The following is an 18,703-nucleotide window of genomic DNA, read 5'->3' as shown; positions in this document are numbered from 1 at the left end:
ATTGTGATTGACTGGGTGAGGTCACACTAGGCCAATCTGATTGATCCTCTAGTTCTGGTTCAATGGGCAAAGACTAGTCTGGTGTGGTCTCTCTGAACAGAGAGATAGTCTGGACATTAGTGTTGCTCTCTCCAACGTAAATAGTCATGGGTCTTACTCCATTACAATCCCCACGGGTCAGTCACGCTCAGGGCAAATGCCCTGAGTTTGGTTTAGTGGGTTAGCAATGGAATTTGAGGGAGGGAGACAGACTCTGCTCTGGATTAATGTTCCCATCTTTAGGTCACTGAGTTTTCTCATTCACTTGGCATCGTTTGTGAAGCAGGGGAAAAACAGAATCAAACTCTTCGTAGCTATGAGTCTGGTGGCTTTACATCATTAACAGAGTGGTTCATTCCATGTGTAAAGTGGAATCTGGTGACTGTTCTGCCTGCATGGTTGTCGTAGAAAAACACAGTAGAGAAAAGGACAATTATGATAAAAGAAATATGTACGTTGTCGACACGGCTCATTTTAAATTAAGATAACATTTAAGCCTTCAAAAGAGATGGAATGGGATCTTAAGCACTTTAATACACATGTGTAGCTTAATTTACGAATTGGAATTCGTGACGTATCATACGAATCGCAAGAATGTAAGCATTGTTATTTCGCATAACTAATTCAGGACGTAGCATATACAAAATGGAATACGTTTTGCACAATTGCGAAACGTTTTCGGGGATCGTTTTTTTGCTCATGAGCTCTATTTTCAAAACTACTGCCTGAAATTATACACAATAAAAATGAATGAAGAAGAAATGAGGTAGGGGGAGTAAAAGGGGTTGAAAAAGGGTGATATAATGAGGTCGGGGAGTGAAAGAGGATGAAAAGGGTGAAATAAAACAATGTTCATGTAATTGCTCCTCTCTCCCTGGTGGTTTCCCTCATTAAATGCCAGTCATGTTTGCTCCAGCCTTGTAATTAACTGTCGGCGACGTGTTTCCCGATACCACGGTGGGATTGATCGGGTTCCATGAGGACGGGGAAAGCAAGGTGATTGGACCAAGGCGTTCGATGGTGGAGGTGCGAGCGCTGTATCCACGCGAGGGGTGTCCACTCAGAGGCAGAGAGAGAAAGAAAGAAAAAAAACAGGGCCTTATTAAGTCCCTAATTTGTGTTCACGCAGCGAGGCAGAGAGGAAGGGAGTGCACAGGAAACCCATAGGGATAAAAACATTCTATCTTGATTTCTCTCTCTCTCTCAGATACAGAAACCAAATTCAAAATTCACAATATCAACTCTCCGCCATCACGCTACATCCTGTGTGTATTGCTGATAGACTCAGAGCCTGTCTGTGTGTAGGGCTGCATCAGACTGCAGACGTGTTTTAGGGTCCAGATGCTCCTCTCTAACTTACGGTGTTAGTGGGAGTCTGTTCTAATGGACGGCCAGACCACTCCCCCAAAGAGTTACTCCAGGGCAACTGCTTAGTGATGGCGTTTTTATTTCTATGGAAACTACCCTATTTTTGGGGATGAAGTCTGTCTCTCTTGTTTATGAGAGTTGGAGTGTTAAGTCTCTCTTATTTATCAGAGTTACAGTGTGGAATGTTAAGTCTCTCTTGTTTATGAGAGTTGGAGTGTGGAGTGTTATAGTCTCTCTTGTTTATCAGAGTTACAGTGTGGAGTGTTAAGTCTCTCTTGTTTATGAGAGTTGGAGTGCGGAGTGTTAAAGGCTTTGGAGTGTTACCATGTGTAGGCTGGTCAGGTGTGAAGCCTATTTCCATCCTTGGTTACGCCAACAAAGTCTATTTTAGCTTTAGAGTTTGTCACTGCTCCATAAGGTGTACTTCTTTATGGATTTGACGCAACTTCAACACAAATATGGTTTCTCTGAACCGCTGAGGTTTATACTGTGTCCCTGCTGCAGTGCTGATGAGTGTGTCCCTGTGTTGCTGTGGCGCGTTGAGCCGTCTGTTTCCCTGTGGATGTAGATGATGTGATGGGATGCCTGACTCCTGGAGGAACACCAGGTTTTTCCTCATTTTGGCCATGTATTGGATTTCAGGGTGATGAATGTGCTGCGTGGAGAGACTACGGTCGATTCCCCCCCCCCCCCATCTCCAGGAAGTTAACATCTGTCACCACTGGGAAGAAGGTAGAGCTTGTTCCTACCACTGATCTAGGATCAGATGTGTTTTTTTGTTGTTGTTGCCCCGTAATGGTTAAGGTTAGGAATGGGTAATCTGATCCCAGGCCCATACTGTGATCGTCTCTGTTTCAGAACATTACAATGAGTCTCATATCATATGGTTTCACTATGTGACACAAATACATTTCCATTAACTTTTGTGTTTTTTTAAAGCATGTTATCAACTTGGATACATCCCCAAGTGTTGGCTGGTATTCAGAGTTCACCTGATGATGTCACTAGAGACAGAGCCTGCAGACAGAGGATATGGCCGTTTCACACGCCTCTCTCACGGCTCTGTTGTGATGGGGATGTCACATTTATTCTCTGTCCAGGTGCAGGCCTGAGGGGGTAAAGCTGATATCGCCTCCTCCTCACCTCACCTCTCCTCCTCCACCTGTGACCTGAAACAGAAGGAGATGAGGAGAGAGGGGGTGGTGGGGGGGATCCATGTGGTTACCATGGTGAGGCCTGTCGGACCAGCTCAGGCTGATACTGTGACAGTGACACACAAGGTTTTGATCAGAGGGGGAAAGGAGAATAAAATGAAAGAGACGGAGCGACAGCTGGATATAAAATGGAGGATATAGAGATAGGAGAGCACTGAGATGAATGAGGGCGGTAGATTGGGGCTAGCATTTTTTCTAGATCCTTAAACCACTCCTAATAGATAAAATACAAATAAATCAAACATTAAAATAGTAAGAAGGACATTCCGAGCGAAAGAGTGATAGAAAGCGAGGGAGAAAGAGGAAGGGTGGAGAGGTGGAGAGGTGGACAGCTCTGATGGAGCCCTTAGACAAAAACAGTGATGTGAGAATTCCGTCGGGTCGCCATTGTAACGGAGCGTATCCCCTGAAGCTGTTTGACCCAGGAAGTGGGTGGCCCGAGGGACTGTGGCAGAGAGACAGGGTCAGGGGTCCGGTCTGGTCTGGGCACTCAACAGGCATATCTCTCAAAGTCGTCACTCTCACAGAGGACAGGGAAGAGGGGAAGAGGGGAAGAGGGAGGGGAGCAGGAGAGGTCCAGCGTAACTCATTTCTCTCCACAGGCTGAGGCAAGCTGTTGCCTTCATGATGAGTGTTTGTGCATATATGTGTGTGCATGTACTTCTAGTTCACGCCATGACTTATTCATGAGAAGATATTGGGTTTTGCCTGTGTGATCTCTTTCAGTACCTAAGACTCCAATCCATTTCTCTCTCTGTCTCTTTTGCAGCCCAAGGTGCCCAATTCAGACTGGCGTTACTCTGCTTCACTTAGGGCTGGGATGCAGAGGTAAGCACATATAACCTTTTACCATACCTCAAAGGGTGTCCACTGTCCATTAGAATGTTACTCCAAGATTCATAAATCACCAGCCTTCCATTCCTTTTAAACCTTCATAAATCCTATGTTACTTTACCCATTCCCCTCCACTATACGTACTACTCACATTGCAAATGGATGCCAAACCCTATAGCCCAACAGAAGAATTTCCTTAGGAGTCAGCCACACTCCAAAAAAAAGCAAGTTCCGCAGGCTCTAGTTTTGTCTAATCTTGATTGTTGTCCAGTCGTGTGGTCCAGTGCTGCAAGGAAAGACCTAGTTAAGCTGCAGCTGGTCCAGAACAGAGTGCCACGTTTGGCTCTTAATTGTAATCAGAGGGCTGATATAAATAGCTAGAGGTTGAGGAGAGACTGACTGTGTCACTTCTTCTTTTTATAAGAAACAATGTGTTGAAAATGACAAATTGTTTGTATAGTCAATTTACACACAGATCAGACACACACTTATCCCACCAGACATGCCACCAGGGGTCTTTTCACAGTCCCCAAAACCAGAACAAATTCAAGAAAACATACAGTATTATATAGAGCCCTTATTGCATGGAACTTCCTTCCATCTCATTGCTAAAATAAACAGAAAACCTGGTTTCAAAACAAAGATAAAGCAACACCTCGCGGCACAAAGCCTCTCCCCTATTTGACCAGATAGTTTGTTTGTATTCATTGATATGTAGGCTACGTGTGCCTTTAAAAATATATATGTATGTAGTTCTGTCTTTGATGTTATTTAATGTTTTGTGTGGACCCCAGGAAGAGTACCTGCTGCTTTTGCAACAGCTAATGGGGATCCTAATAAAATACCAAATTCCAAAATATATTACTATTAAACCAGATATTATCCTATTTATATAGCATCTGTTCTACAGTATTCTATTAGCTTGGTTGTTAGACAGTAGTAGATAGAGAGCGAGGGGTAATCAGGGGGTCAGTGATAGACTGAGGGGACAGACGGAGGGATGGAGAGAGAGAGGGACAGAGAGGGGGATGGAGAAAGAGATGGAGGGGGGCCAGTTGGGCAGAAATATGGCATTGGGAATGCGCAAAACAACACAGGGATCACATTACCCATGAGCCATTGGGCCACTAGCTGCTCTGGGATTGTCTGGGCTTGACCCAAACGAGGAGCATGCTAATGAGAGGGAGGGACTAACTTAACGAGCAGAGCCAGCCTTAATGAGCCAGGGGTAGCCAGGCGAACCACATCACCAAATGCACTGCACTGCGGCCAGGTAATCTGATAGTACACACACACACACACACACACACACACACACACACACACACACACACACACACACTGCTCTGCTGTAGTTCCGATCTCATGAACTGAGGATGACTGGCGGACCAGTCCCTCCATCGGGGAAAAACAGAAGTAGGTCATCTGCCACCGCCCCTCACAAACACTCACACACACACACATAGAGGTCTATCCCTCCGGCCATGACAGACAGCACTGCGGCAGTGATGAGGGACATGAGAGATGACAGAATGGACAACGCTTTCACAGCTCCCTGTAAACAACGTCTGTCTGTCTGTCTGTCTGTCTGTCTGTCTGTCTGTCTGTCTGTCTGTCTGTCTGTCTGTCTGTCTGTCTGTCTGTCTGTCCAGAGACATGGTTCATCAGGGTCAGTGTGTGTATTTGTCATTGTTTTATGGCTTATCATTTATTGTGTGTGTTTGTGTGTGTGTGTGTGTGTGTGTGTGTGTGTGTGTGTGTGTGTGTGTGTGTGTGTGTGTGTGTGTGTGAGATTAATTGTGTGTGTGTGTGTGTCAGATTAATACAAGTTTAATACAAGTTTAACATCTGGGTGTCATTGGTGTTACACAGATTCCCTCATAATTACAGCAGGGTTTAATGAGAGTTAATGTGCTTGAGCAAATCATTCTAATACATTAAATCGCACTTGTCACTTTAGCATGGAGCCCTTTATCCATCCCTCCTCCTCTCTCTTCCCCTCCCTCCCTAAATCTGAGCTGTTTACTGAACTATTTATACTCTACTGAGATTACAGTTTGTTTGAAACATTTTGAGACATTTTGAGTGTATACCCCAAACAGCAATGCACTTGAGTAATGATTCTAACCTAGTTAGTTTTACAGCCCTAAATCTATTTCTCTGTAATTATGAACCCCGCTAAGCTAGAGGCTAGCGTGTCTATGGGTTCATTTTTACTGCACTGGTTGTAATAATGACAGGCTAAAAGAGAGAGAGAAATGTTTGTCAATTTTATTAAAAATAAAAAAACAGGGGCCTCACGGGTGGCACAGTGGTCTAGGGCACTGCATCTGTGCCACCAGAGACTCTGGTTTCAAGCCCAGGCTCTGCTGCAGCCGGCCGCAAACAGGAGGTCCATGGGGCAACGCACAATTGGCCCAGTGTCGTCTGGGTTAGGGAGGGTTTGGCCAGTAGGGATATCCTTGTCTCGTTGCGCACTGGCGACTCCTGTGGAGGACCGGGCGCAGTGCGCGCTAACCAGGTCGCCAGGTGCACGGTGTTTCCTCTGACACATTGGTGCGGCTGGCTTCCGGGTTGACTGTGTTAAGAAGCAGTGCGGCTTGGTTGGGTTGTGTTTCAGAGGACGCATGGCTTTCGACCTTCGTCTCTCCCAAGCCCATACGGGAGTTGTAGCGGTGAGATAAGATAGTAACTACTAACAATTGGATACCACGAAATTGGGGAGAAAAGGGGGTCAAATTTAAAAAATTAAGATTAATAAACAGAAGTATTCAGACACTTTGCTAGGAGACTTGAAATTGAGGTCAGGTGCATCCTGTTTCCATTGATCATCCTTGAGATCTTTCTACAACTTCGAGTCCACCTGTGGAAAATTCAGTTGATTGGACATGATTTGGAAAGTGAGTGTTTGTGAGGGGCGGCTGTCTGTATATGGTCCCACAGTTGACAGTGCATTTCAGAGCTAAAACCAAGCCATGAGGTCAAAGGAAATGTCCGCAGTGCTCTGAGACATGATTATGTCGAGGCACAGATTTGGGATTTGGGAAAGGGTACCAAAACATTTCTGCAACAACACATCATTCTTAAATGGAAGAACTTTGTAACCACCAGGACTCTTCCTAGAGCTGACCGGTCGGCCAAATTGAGCAATCGGGAGAGAAGGACCTTGGTCAGGGAAGTGACCAAGAACCCAATGGTCACTCTGACAGAGCTCCAGAGTTACTCTGTGGAGATTGGAGAACCTTCCAGAAGGATAACCATCTCTACAGCACTCCACCAATCAGGCCTTTGTGGTAGTGTGGCCAGATAGAAGCCACTCCTCAGTAAAAGGCACATGAGTAACCTGCTTGGAGTTTTCCAAAAGGCACCTAAAGGACTCTCAGACCATGAGAAACAAGATTCTCTGGTCTGATGAAACCAAGATTAAAAATATTTGGCCAGAATGCCAAGTGTCTGGAGGAAACCTGGCACCATCCCTACAGTGAAGCATGGTGGTGGCAGCATCACGCTGTGGGATGTTTTTCAGTGGCATGGACTGGGAGACTATTCAGGATCGAGAGAAATATTAACGGAGCAAAGTACAGAGAGATTATTGATGAAAACCTGCTCCAGAGCGCTACGCACTTCAGACTGGGGTGAAGGTTCACCTTACAACAGGACAATGACGCTAAGCACACAGCCAAGCCAACGCAGGAGTGGCTTCAGGACCAGTCTCAGAATGTCCTTGAGTGGCTCAGCCAGAGCCCGGACTTGAACCCGATCGAATATCTCTGGAGAGCGTAAAATAGCTGTTCAGCGACGCTCCCCATCCAACCTGACAGAGTTTGAGAGGATCTGCAGAGAAGAACGGGAGAAACTTTAGATAGATCATTACATGGTATTTGCAGGGTACAGTGAGAATCTTAAGTTAAATAAAAAATGAAGGTATATTTTTTTTAAATGAATGAGACATAATAAAGATAATAATTCTATGCACACTTCCAACTGTGGGGACAGGGTAAGAGTCCGTTTGGGAATGTCCATGGGGGAGCAGCAGGGGGGGAGTGAGAAGTGATGGGATGAACTAACCATCAGCCAGACAGACAGACAAGCAGGCTGATTGTCTTTCAGAAAAGAGACAAAGAGACATTTCCATGGACACAAGGAGAAAGTGGGACAATGAGCAATAAGCGGTGTGTGTGTAAAATCACTGGGGAAGCCAAACCAGGGGGGAAAAGCCATATTACAACCTATGTGTTGTGATAATTGCATTGTTTGCTCTACAACCTGTTAGTTCATAAGCCTTGACATCATGATGTATATAGGCCTAAAGGCCGAGACAATAAGAATCCCCATTGGCAGAATCAATTTAACCACACCTTTATTTTGTTACAAAGCCAGAGTCCAGCCTCTGTCCTGTGAAGACCAGAAAACACATTGCATGTAACTATCAGTTACATGAGATACAGCATGGTCAAGCAAGGTAATGTTTCCGACATTTTCAGACCACTAAACAACTATTGATTTTAGAGCCACAGAGAGTTACCGCAAGTGGCAAAGAAAACAGGAGATGCCTCCACTATTCCAGCACCATTTCATCTTCAACATTTCAACATCATCAAATCACCTATGCTTGGTCTAATACAGTGACAAATTAAAGATACCAAAAACAATGTAGTCCAATCAACGTAAGATAAATATGATGTGGTTGTCCTTGGATCGGATTTGTGTGTGTGTGTGTGTGTGTGCAAGTAGAAAAAACATGTTGGCTCACCCTACACCCTCCTCTTTCATGTTGACTAAACGGTCTATCACTTTATCATACAGTACAAGCTTTTTTTTGTTCGTACTAGGCTACCTGGCTAAAATGCTTGCTCGCTAGCCTAAATTCCTTTCATGGGCAACGTTAGCTAGTTAACATTAGCCTTCTACATCTAGCTACATATTGAACTTCCATCCTCTCAGTCCAGGGGCACAATATGAATATATGGTTGGATCAAAATCACCGTTATAATCATTGGCTAGCAGGGGAAATTAAGTAAAACCACATGTCCAAATCCCTATCCATCCATTGCTAAATTCAGAAAAGGACAATTTTAGCTAGCTAGCTAGCCACCGGAGGACAGCAACACAACAAGGTGTAACAATTCAAGTTGTTTCTGTCAATTACGGATTTCTCTTGATGCGATGTGATGAGAAAGAAGCCAAATCAAAATGGTCTTCCCTTGACATGAGCTCAGTTTAGCTCAGCGATGATTGGCTATTATTATTTTTTTATTATTATCAAGGGAGGCCAAATGCTCGCTGGCTTCCCTGCATTCAGTGCTACAGGCGGCAACAATGTCGTACTCTTTATGAACAGACAGCATCACAGAGATGGCCTACACATACAGAGACAGAGGGGCGCTGTTTCGCTCGCTCGGATCCTTTCTCCGGTGAGATACATTCAACCTCTTGTGAATTGAAGGAAAGTTATGAAACACAAAGAGAAAAAAGAGACATTATTTTCTTTCTTTTTTTTTCTTGGTCATTTTTTTGGGGGAAGCCTGGCTTCCCTTGGCATCCATGAATACACGTCACTGACAACGAGAGAGAAACAGATACAGGCATTAGCTGTAGGAACATGCTTTCGATCCAGTGTTCCCCATTAATAATTGATCAGTGAATCTGGATGACTCTAGCTCCACACAGCACTTAAAATGGCCACCCTGCCAGATCTCTATTCATCTCCGTATACCACTACAAAACGACAGGAGGACCTTTACACACACAACACACTTTTCAATACAGCTGATGGAATAGAGATGACGGAGGCGTGAAAAATTGCAAAGAAAGAAAGGGAGGGAGAAATGAATAAAGAGAGAATGGGTGAGGGGGACAGAGGGTGAATCAGATGGCAGAAGAGCGAGGAGAGGATAGGGACTGAGCTGTGATTGCCTGACCTTGGGGGTGAACACGCTCACACATACACTCGCACACATACACGCACATGCACACGTGTGCACGCGGACGGCCAGACAGTGTGTGGAGAGCCTGGAGAAGAAGTGCAACTAAAATGGTGGCAATACTGCTGCCTCCTCCCACACGCTTTCCCTTCCTCCTGTCTCTCTTAAATGTTCAACTATTATTTATTTCAATAGCTTCACTTTTACCCTATGGAGAAAATGTCCTTGTGTTCCACCTTTGACATTTTGCAGTATATTGTGGTATAGGATCGAGTATTCAATCGCATATTGGGCACTTTCAAGTGTGTGTGTGTGGGCCAGAGAGAGAAATACAGCGAGAGAGAGATACGGAGAAAGGGACTCCAGCTGAAGTGGGGGAATGGTTCTCTTCTCATCTGACCTCTGTGAGACTAAACTTTGCGAGACCCAGTTTTCCAGGCAGGGTCAAAGGGAAGGAGAGAAGAGAGGGATTAATCATGGAATAGTAGCAATGCAGGAGGATTGAAAGAGGGAGAGCACCTCCTTAAAGCCATATTGACGGGTTGACTGTGTGCATTTAGCATGTACACGCGCGCGCGCACGCACACACAGCGCTCTGCGCATTGTTAGCTCTGCCTGCTGGTTTCAGTCGCCCCTGGTTCCTCTTAAGGTTTCTTCCTAGGTTTCTGCCTTTCTAGGGAGTTTTTCTGAGCCACTGTGCTTCTACATCTGCATTGCTCGCTTTCCTGGGTTTTAGGCTGGGTTTCTGCCGGTGTAAAAAAGGACATTAAGAATACATTTGATTTGATGTAATATCTGCTAACACAATAAAGAGAAAGTCTAGATAGAGAGTGTTTTTCTAATCCTCAATTAAAACCCTGCTCTGCATCTCACTATGGTAAAAGGTGCTGCCCTTATTGGATAAATGATAGTGGAACATGCAGATTGTTTCAAAAGCGACATGAAACGGACCTGAACCCTTTTCATGATTAATACATTTAACCATAGTTTGAATAGAGGACATTAAGATTTAGTTATCTCATACCTTACATTTATGGCGTGTGTGTGTGTGTGTGTGTGTGTGTGTGTGTGCGCGTGCATGCGTGCTTTTAAGGTTCTGTTTATTTGCTGTATTTTGGCAGCAGCCTGTCGCTGTTTTAACACCGCAGAGCTCAATACATTTTAGTTAGGAGGGTTGCTGAAATCCCTGGGGTGGGTGTGAAAATGTTAGAGCACCCATCTGTAATCCTTAATCCAGGGAGCGGTGTGAATATGCAGGGTGACTACTGTTTAATCCTAATCCAAGGGCCCATTTGAGTTCCTGAGATGGAATTGGTCTGACCCCCCTCCTGAGACCCCTGCTACTGACTGTGTACACACACACACACACACACACACACACACACACACACACACACACACACACACACACACACACACACACACACTGTGGTTTCCTACCATGGCTTAATTTAGTAATGCTCTGTATTATAGGAAACTTGTGGAGCGAGAGACGACTGGGTCCACAGAAGCTTATAGCTGCTGCTGCCCTATGGCCCTGTGATAGAGAATATAATGGAGTTCACCCAGAAAACAACGTGTGTGTGATGTGTTTGAGAGTGAAAGGGTGTGTTTGTGTGTGTATTTATGAGAGAACTCTCTCAATATATACTGTACCATCAGACTGTGTGTGTGTGTGTGTGTGTGTGTGTGTGTGTGGTGTGTGTGTGTGTGTGTGTGTGTGTGTGTGTGTGTGTGTGTGTGTGTGTGTGTGTGTGTGTGTGTGTGTGTGTCGGTGTTATATTTCTCTAGACTCTGTAACCTCTGAAAATGTGTGTGTTGGGATGTTTCTCCAGTGTGTAACCTCAGAGTGTGTGTGTTGTGTTCCAGCTCAGTGCACATGGAGGAGTCGTCGGTGATGCAGGGAGCGCAGGGGGTTCTGGTCCAGAACTGGCCGACCGTGTCTAGCGCCGCCGGAGGTAAGAGCCAGGCCACTACACCACACACTGAACCGCTCTGACCCTGACCAGAACAGACCAAAGCAGAATACAATCAGACTAAGACCCTGAGCAACCCAGGCCAATGCAGAACAACTCAAGACTATCAAAAACCAACCCAGACTAGCTAAGCCAGACCTACCGAAGGACATTCCAGACCAGTTTAGGCCAACGCAGACTAACTCAGACTACCTCCGACTTTGACTGGCACAGTGTAATCCAGACCAACTACGACATAACCAAAGGCAGAGACCAGGTTCTCCATCACCTTGACTCCTGCTCACTGCCCTTATCCACTCAGAGATATAATTACACTGTTCTGTGGGTGGAGATTGGTGAGAGAGAGAGAGAGAGAGAGAGAGAGAGAGAGAGAGAGAGAGAGAGAGAGAGAGAGAGAGAGAGAGAGAGAGAGAGAGAGAGAGAGAGAGAGAGAGAGAGAGAGAGAGAGAGAGAGAGAGAGAGAGAGAGAGAGAGAGAGAGAGAGAGAGAGAGCTGAGACTCAGAGACATCAACACAGACCCATATTAACCATGAATACAACTCTGATTACATTCTTCCTCTCTGCAGTCTCTCTCGCTCTTTCGCTCTCCCATACACACCCCAATGTGATGCAATGTAAACTTGCCTTTTTTAAATATTTTTTTTAATAAAAATCACATTCGTCCCCCACGTCTCGTAACCCTGGTGACTGTTCTTGTCACCTCTGTACTTCTCGGGTGATGAAACGGGCCGTAGCTTCCTGCTCTTGGCTGCTCTCGGATGCTCTCTACCTCATTAGCATACTCATTATAACCGCACAAGAAGCATTAACATCTGACTCAAGGTCAGTACCTTCCGGAACAGACGTGTTTGGGTGGAGAGGAACTCAGCTGGAATGTGTTATGTAGCAGGGTCCAGGGAGGGAGGGAGAGGGGGAGGGGAGGGGGGGGGGGGTAGAGATTGAATGAGGGGCGAGTAACGAGAGAGGAGTGGAACGTGAAGACATTGTGGAGGATACAGAGAGATAGAAAGGAGTGGGAGAGAGATGGATGGACACAGGAAGAGAAGGATGACAGTGCAATTTACTGAGTAGATAGAAAGGTGATTTGTTGTAATTAAGGTATGCTGAGAATGACCCGGCTCTCTGTCCATTATAGACAACCTGACTAACTGCCCACACACACAGTCTTCTCTCTCTCTCTCTCTCTCTCTCTCTCTGTCTCTCTCTCTTTCTCTCTCTCTCGCTCTCTCTCACACACACACTCTGCCTTCCCCGCTTAGCAATCGATTTCTTGCCCAGACTGAGGAGTTGCAGCCTTGAGCAGGGTGGTGGTGAGTGGAGGGAAACCGAATGGGTGGAGATGCCAGTCTTCATGGGTCGGGTTGGCTGGAGTTGACTAAGGGGTTGTGGAAAGGGGTGACAGGATGGGGAGGGTGTATACTGGGATCGACAGCGTAAGGGGTTGGATGGAATTTTAATGGGGGGGGTTAAAGTAAAGAGATGGATGCTAAATGAAGCAGTGCCGTCTGGGCATGGACGTTGGGGGTTTGGAATAATGGGGATGGAGTCCAAAAAAAGTCTAATGGCAAATTTTAGGATGTAGAATGATTCAATTGAGCAGATTTGAAAAAATGTCAGGAAGTTGTAATGGTGAAGATGTAGACAGGGACACAGCTGGATCTGTCCAGTCAGCCGGTATGATGGCACTCATTGAATGAGTTGTCTCCTGGTCTAATGATCAGCGAGTCAGTCGTTGCCTGTCGGCTTTCTGCAGGTTTAGGACCTGAAGTCACTTTAATGCATTGCTGCAGCTTGAGAGAGGAGAGGTGTTGTGTCGATTGTTACAACTGCAGGGTGGGTTTGTGTGTGTCGTCTGACAGAGTCTATTTGCTTTCTGTTCGATGTGAGACAAAGAGCCACAGCTGGAGACTACGCCCTTGTTCCTTCCCCCGTGTTTCCATCAGTGTGGTTTGCTGCGGATATGTGTGTTTGTTTAGGAGTTTGTGTATGTATTTTTATGTATGAGAAAGAGAGACTGTGCGTGTGTGCGTGTGTGCGTGCGTGTGTGCGTGTGTGCGTGTGTGTGTGTGTGTGTGTGTGTGTGTGTGTGTGTGTGTGTGTGTGTGTGTGTGTGTGTGTGTGTGTGTGTGTGTGTGTGTGTGTTCGCTCCCTGCTTTGTGTGCAGCTCCTGGTATGACAGATGGAGTCCAGCCTACGCCCAGATTAACAGACTCACATTAATGAAATCAGGATTCTGCATGCTGCCTAACTCTATCACTCTCTCCTCTCTGCTTCCATCCATCCCGCCATTTCACGGCTATGTTTCTAAAGCAGGGGCACGCACAGGGATTCACAGAGGGCTGTGCTGGATCTGAACAATCCCCTGGGGAGAAATTGGTAGAGGGAAGAAAAGAGAAGGAGAGGGAGAAATGCAGAGCCAGAGAGCGAAAGGAAGGAGAGGAGAAATGGAGAGCAGTGAGAGGGAAGAGAGGGAGAGAGGAAAGGAGGGAAGAGAGGGATGGGGGGACTGGGAGAGAGGGGGGAGAGTGTGACAATGAGTTGGAAAAAAGAGACAGGCAGAGAGTGAAAAGGGGAGAGAGGGAGAGGGGGAGGGAGAGAGGGATGGAGGGCTGCTGTTGCTAGGGGAGAGTGTGTTGCTAGGGGAGAGTGGTTGACTCGGAGAGCGAGAGAAAATGAGGGAGAGAGAGAAAGCTCACAGCATTATTCTCCATCAGCACTGTCGCTGTGACGCCCAAGTCCTACCGCTTCACTGGAGGATGCAGTTTCCACGGCAACCATTCATAGCCCTGAACTGAGTGTCGATAGAGAGAGTGAGAGTGAGAGTGAGAGAGAGAGGGTGTAAGAAGAGCGTTACGGAGGGAGAGAGAGATGGAGATGGAAATGTGGGCTGTGAGGTTGAAGCAACGCAGGTGAATAGAGAGAAATAGGGAGGTGGCTGCTGGTCAAATAAAAAACAAGCGTTGGATAGAAAGGAGGAAGAGGTTGTGTTGGTCTGAGGAGGACATGGCGAGGGGAACAAGAAGAGAGGGAAGGAGAGAGAAGGAGAGAGTTAGAGAGGGAGACTGACCTACATACACAGGGCCGTGCTGTACTGCAGAGGTGGAGGCAGGTTTATTGCAGGTCTTTATGCATCACTGCTCTATTTGATGACAGGGACACACACACACACACACACACACACACACACACACACACACACAAGCCTGATTTGATGAGGGGGGACAGGAGTCAACAGCAGCTTGCACCTGACGAGGCAAAACGGAGGACAGCGGATGAGGGAGAAGAGGTAGAAAGGGCAAGAGAGGGGGAGGAAGGGTGAAAGAAGGAGAGAAAAGGGTGTGCCCTGCCCTCCTCTGGAAATAAGCTCCACGGCAGGTGGTCCATCCTGTGTCCCTCTCCCTTATTCAACCTTCTGGAGTCCAACCATATGACCACAACACGTTGTTGGGTTAGACTAGGGGAGGGTGGATGCGTAGAATTCTAATTTGATGAATGCAAAGATGGAGAGTTGAGGTTTCTGCGTTCAGCTGCTCAAGCAGAGGCTCTGTGGTGGTAGTATTGTTATGTGAGTAGGTCTGCTGGATAGAACTCTCTGGAACCTGCCTGGGGCAGAGAGCCAACTCAGGAGGGGAAGCCTAGACCAAGTTGTTCCTCTCTGCTCATCCAAAAATGCCTCCCCTCTTCCTTTTATTCCTCCTCTCCTCCACCTCCTTCCTTCCGATCTGTGCTGACTTCTGTCTATCTCTGTCTGTCCTCCTTTTTTGTTTAATTTCTGCCCCTCACCATTTCATTTTCTGCCTCTGTTTCTTTTGTCCTCTCTCACCCTCATTTTCTCACCCTCCCTCTCTCCTGCCCCCCCTCTCTCTCTCCCTTACTCTTTTTCTCTTTTTCTATCTCACTCCCACTCTCTCACCCTTTCTCTCTCTCTCTCTCTCTAGAATAAATCTGTTTCTAATAGTCTGCTAACAGTCATGTCACTATTAATGACTATATCATCCTCATTAGAAGCACTGCTCTCATTTAGATGACACACACACACACACACACACAGAGTTGGCAGTGGCACCTCTTTGTGAGGCTGTTGAGAACGGTCTCTTGGGAAAGCTTGTCTCCACCATCTGTCACATGATCCGTCTGGGCATCAAACTTCAAGGTGCGCACACACACACACACACACACACACGGTGAATAAAAACACACGATCACTGTCACCAACAGATACGGTCATTTCTCGTAAAAAAAACAAAACAACACAAACAACCAGTCGCCATAGTTTATTTTTATACACACAAGTACACTTGCTCCTTCATGTTGCCGTTATCAGTCAGGGGAATATATGGTGATTCATGCAGACACACATATACTCCTGTCACTACCCAGGCACAGGCAGAAAAATACAGATGCATGAATAACAATTAGGTTTTGAAGAGACAGCAGTATCGCTTAGGGTTTCAGTCAACAAAATACACACTCGCACACACACTCACGCATGTACCCGTATGCACACACACACACACGGAGCGCAGGTGTTTTGATAGAGAAGGGTGTGGTCCCAGCCACGAGAGCTGGAACCATTGCGGGTGTACCGTTTCACTACACCCGCAATAACAATCTGCTACATATTTGTATGTGACCAATACAAATAATTTGATTTGCTATCACAACAACCCATTATCTTCTGGCACTGCAGTGCCTCTCCCTCTCTAAAAGAAATCTGCACCTTCAGGATTTTTAGTAGCAATTTTTCTACTTTTCTGGGTGGATCGCATTTCATACCCGCATCCCTGTACTTCCTCTCTCTCCTCTTCTTCTCTCTCTTCCTCCTCGTCCTCTCTCTTCCTCCTCGTCCTCTCTCCTCCTCCTCGTCCTCTCTCTTCCTCCTCGTCCTCTCTCTTCCTCCTCGTCCTCTCTCTTCCTCCTCGTCCTCTCTCCTCCTCCTCGTCCTCTCTCTTTCTCCTCGTCCTCTCTCTTCCTCCTCGTCCTCTCTCTTCCTCCTCGTCCTCTCTCTTTCTCCTCGTCCTCTCTCTTCCTCCTCGTCCTCTCTCTTCCTCCTCGTCCTCTCTCTTTCTCCTCCCTCTCTCTTCCTCCTCGTCCTCTCTCTTCCTCCTCGTCCTCTCTCTTTCTCCTCGTCCTCTCTCTTCCTCCTCGTCCTCTCTCTTCCTCCTCGTCCTCTCTCTTCCTCCTCGTCCTCTCTCTTTCTCCTCGTCCTCTCTCTTCCTCCTCGTCCTCTCTCTTCCTCCTCGTCCTCTCTCTTCCTCCTCGTCCTCTCTCTTCCTCCTCGTCCTCTCTCTTCCTCCTCGTCCTCTCTCTTCCTCCTCGTCCTCTCTCTTCCTCCTCGTCCTCTCTCCTCCTCCTCCTTCCTTCATTATGTCAGCCTGCACTGCGCTCCACTGCGCTTCTGCTCAAGCGGCCGATGGATCGTGGAGCTTCTGGATGATTTAAGTCACTGTGAAAACCTTGGTCAGCAGAGAGACAAAGAGAGAGACAAAGAGAGAGACAAAGAGAGAGACGGAGAGAGAGAGACGGAGAGAGAGACGGAGAGACAGACAGACGGAGAGACAAACAGACGGAGAGACAGACAGAGAGAGAGAGAGACGGAGAGAGACAGTCAGAGAGAGACAGACAGACAGACGGAGAGACAGACAGACAGACAGACGGAGAGAGACAGAGAGAGAGAGAGACAGTCAGAGAGAGACAGTCAGACAGACAGACCGACTGAGAGAGACAGTCAGAGAGAGACAGACAAACAGAGAGAGAGAGACGGAGAGAGAGAGAGACGGAGAGAGACAGTCAGAGAGAGACAGACAGACAGACGGAGAGACAGACAGACAGACAGACGGAGAGAGACAGAGAGAGAGAGAGACAGTCAGAGAGAGACAGTCAGACAGACAGACCGACTGAGAGAGACAGTCAGAGAGAGACAGACAGACAGAGAGAGAGAGACGGAGAGAGAGAGACAGACAGACACAGAGAGACAGACAGATGGAGAGAGACAGACAGACAGACAGACAGATGGAGAGAGAGACGGAGAAAGAGAGACAGAGAGTTAGGCTACATTAGAGGAGTGTATTGCTTTGGATATTTGTTTCTGAGAGAAAAAAAGTACACGATTACGTAAGAGTTCTGAAATAGTTGGAGTGTGTCGGGCTATGATTCTGATCTTTGGTAAAGACAGAGAGGAAGAGGAAGAGACAGAAATGTAGAAACACAGCAGAGAGAGATACACATACAGAGAGGGTGTTATGCTGTGGTCATCCCAGTGTAAAATGAATCCTTCACATCACTAATATGCCTCTTAATGATCAGTGATTGACAATCTGTTTAATTTCCAATCATAATAACGTTGTCATAACAGTGATGGGCATAATTAACGCTCTATCAATCACTGGAAGGGACGGGTGTTTGCTGGACCAGGTTTCACGCTAGATTAGACGAAAGGTCAGAAGAAATGAGAGACTTCGAGCTGGAGGAAGAGTGAGTAAGGGAGGCAAGTAAGAGAGAGAGAGATTTTTCCAATGCAACAGCCATTGACAAATCAGACTGTGCTCAGGCCCCTCCTGTACTCCCTGTTCACCAATGACTGCCTGAGTCTCCAACTCAATCATCAAGTTTGCTGACAACACAACAGTGGTAGGCCTGATTGCCAACTACGACAATATAGCCCACAGGGAGGAGGTGAGAGACCTGGTGGAATGGTGCCAGGAAAATAACCTCTCTCTTGACATCAACATAACGATCGGCTAATTGTGGACTTCAGGAGACAGCAGAGGGAGCACGCCCCGATCCACATTGACAGGGCCACAGTGGAGAGGGTCAAAAGCTTCAAGTTCCTCTGCGTGCACATCACTGACAACCTAAAATGGTCCACCCACACAGACAGCATTGTGAAGAAGGTGCAAATGCTTGGCCACTAAGACCCTCACAAACTTCTGCAGATGCACCATTGAGAGCATCCTGTCGAGTAGTAGCACCGCCTGGTACGGCAATTGCACCGTCCGCAACCGCAGGGCTCTCTAGAGGGTGGTGCGGTCAGGCCAACGCATCACTGGGGGCACACTGCCTGCCCTCCTGGATATCTACAGCACTCGGTTTCACAGGAAGGCCAAGAAGATCATTAAGGACCTCAGTCACCCGAATCACGGGACTATTCACCCACTACCATCTAGAACAGGGGGGGGGGGGGCAATTCCAGTCCTCAAGGGCCTGATTGGTGTCACATTTTTGCCCCAGCTAACACGCCTGACTCCAATAATCACCTAATCATGATCATCAGTTTAGAATGTAATTTGATTAATCAGCTGTGCTTGCTAGGAATGGAGAAAAAGTGTCCACCAATCAAGCCCTCGA

General features: G+C 46.8%; 1 protein-coding gene across 25 annotated transcripts in view; it reads left to right on the top strand.

Annotated features, from left to right (window-relative positions):
• LOC135526264 (protocadherin alpha-C2-like) overlaps positions 1–18,703 on the top strand; it is a 222,383-nt gene that overhangs the window by 186,473 nt on the left and 17,207 nt on the right. For all 25 annotated transcript variants that reach the window (XM_064954465.1, XM_064954481.1, XM_064954476.1 and 22 more), the window contains 2 exons: positions 3,391–3,449; positions 11,249–11,337. In XM_064954465.1, coding sequence (XP_064810537.1) covers positions 3,391–3,449; positions 11,249–11,337 — 148 coding nt within the window. The remainder of the gene's footprint in view (positions 1–3,390; positions 3,450–11,248; positions 11,338–18,703) is intronic.

The sequence above is a fragment of the Oncorhynchus masou genome, chromosome 32 (assembly GCF_036934945.1).
Source record: "Oncorhynchus masou masou isolate Uvic2021 chromosome 32, UVic_Omas_1.1, whole genome shotgun sequence".
In the NCBI taxonomy this organism is placed as follows: Eukaryota; Metazoa; Chordata; class Actinopteri; order Salmoniformes; family Salmonidae; genus Oncorhynchus; species Oncorhynchus masou.
Note: the sequence above shows the minus strand (reverse complement) of the source record. Positions and strands in the feature narration are given on the sequence as shown.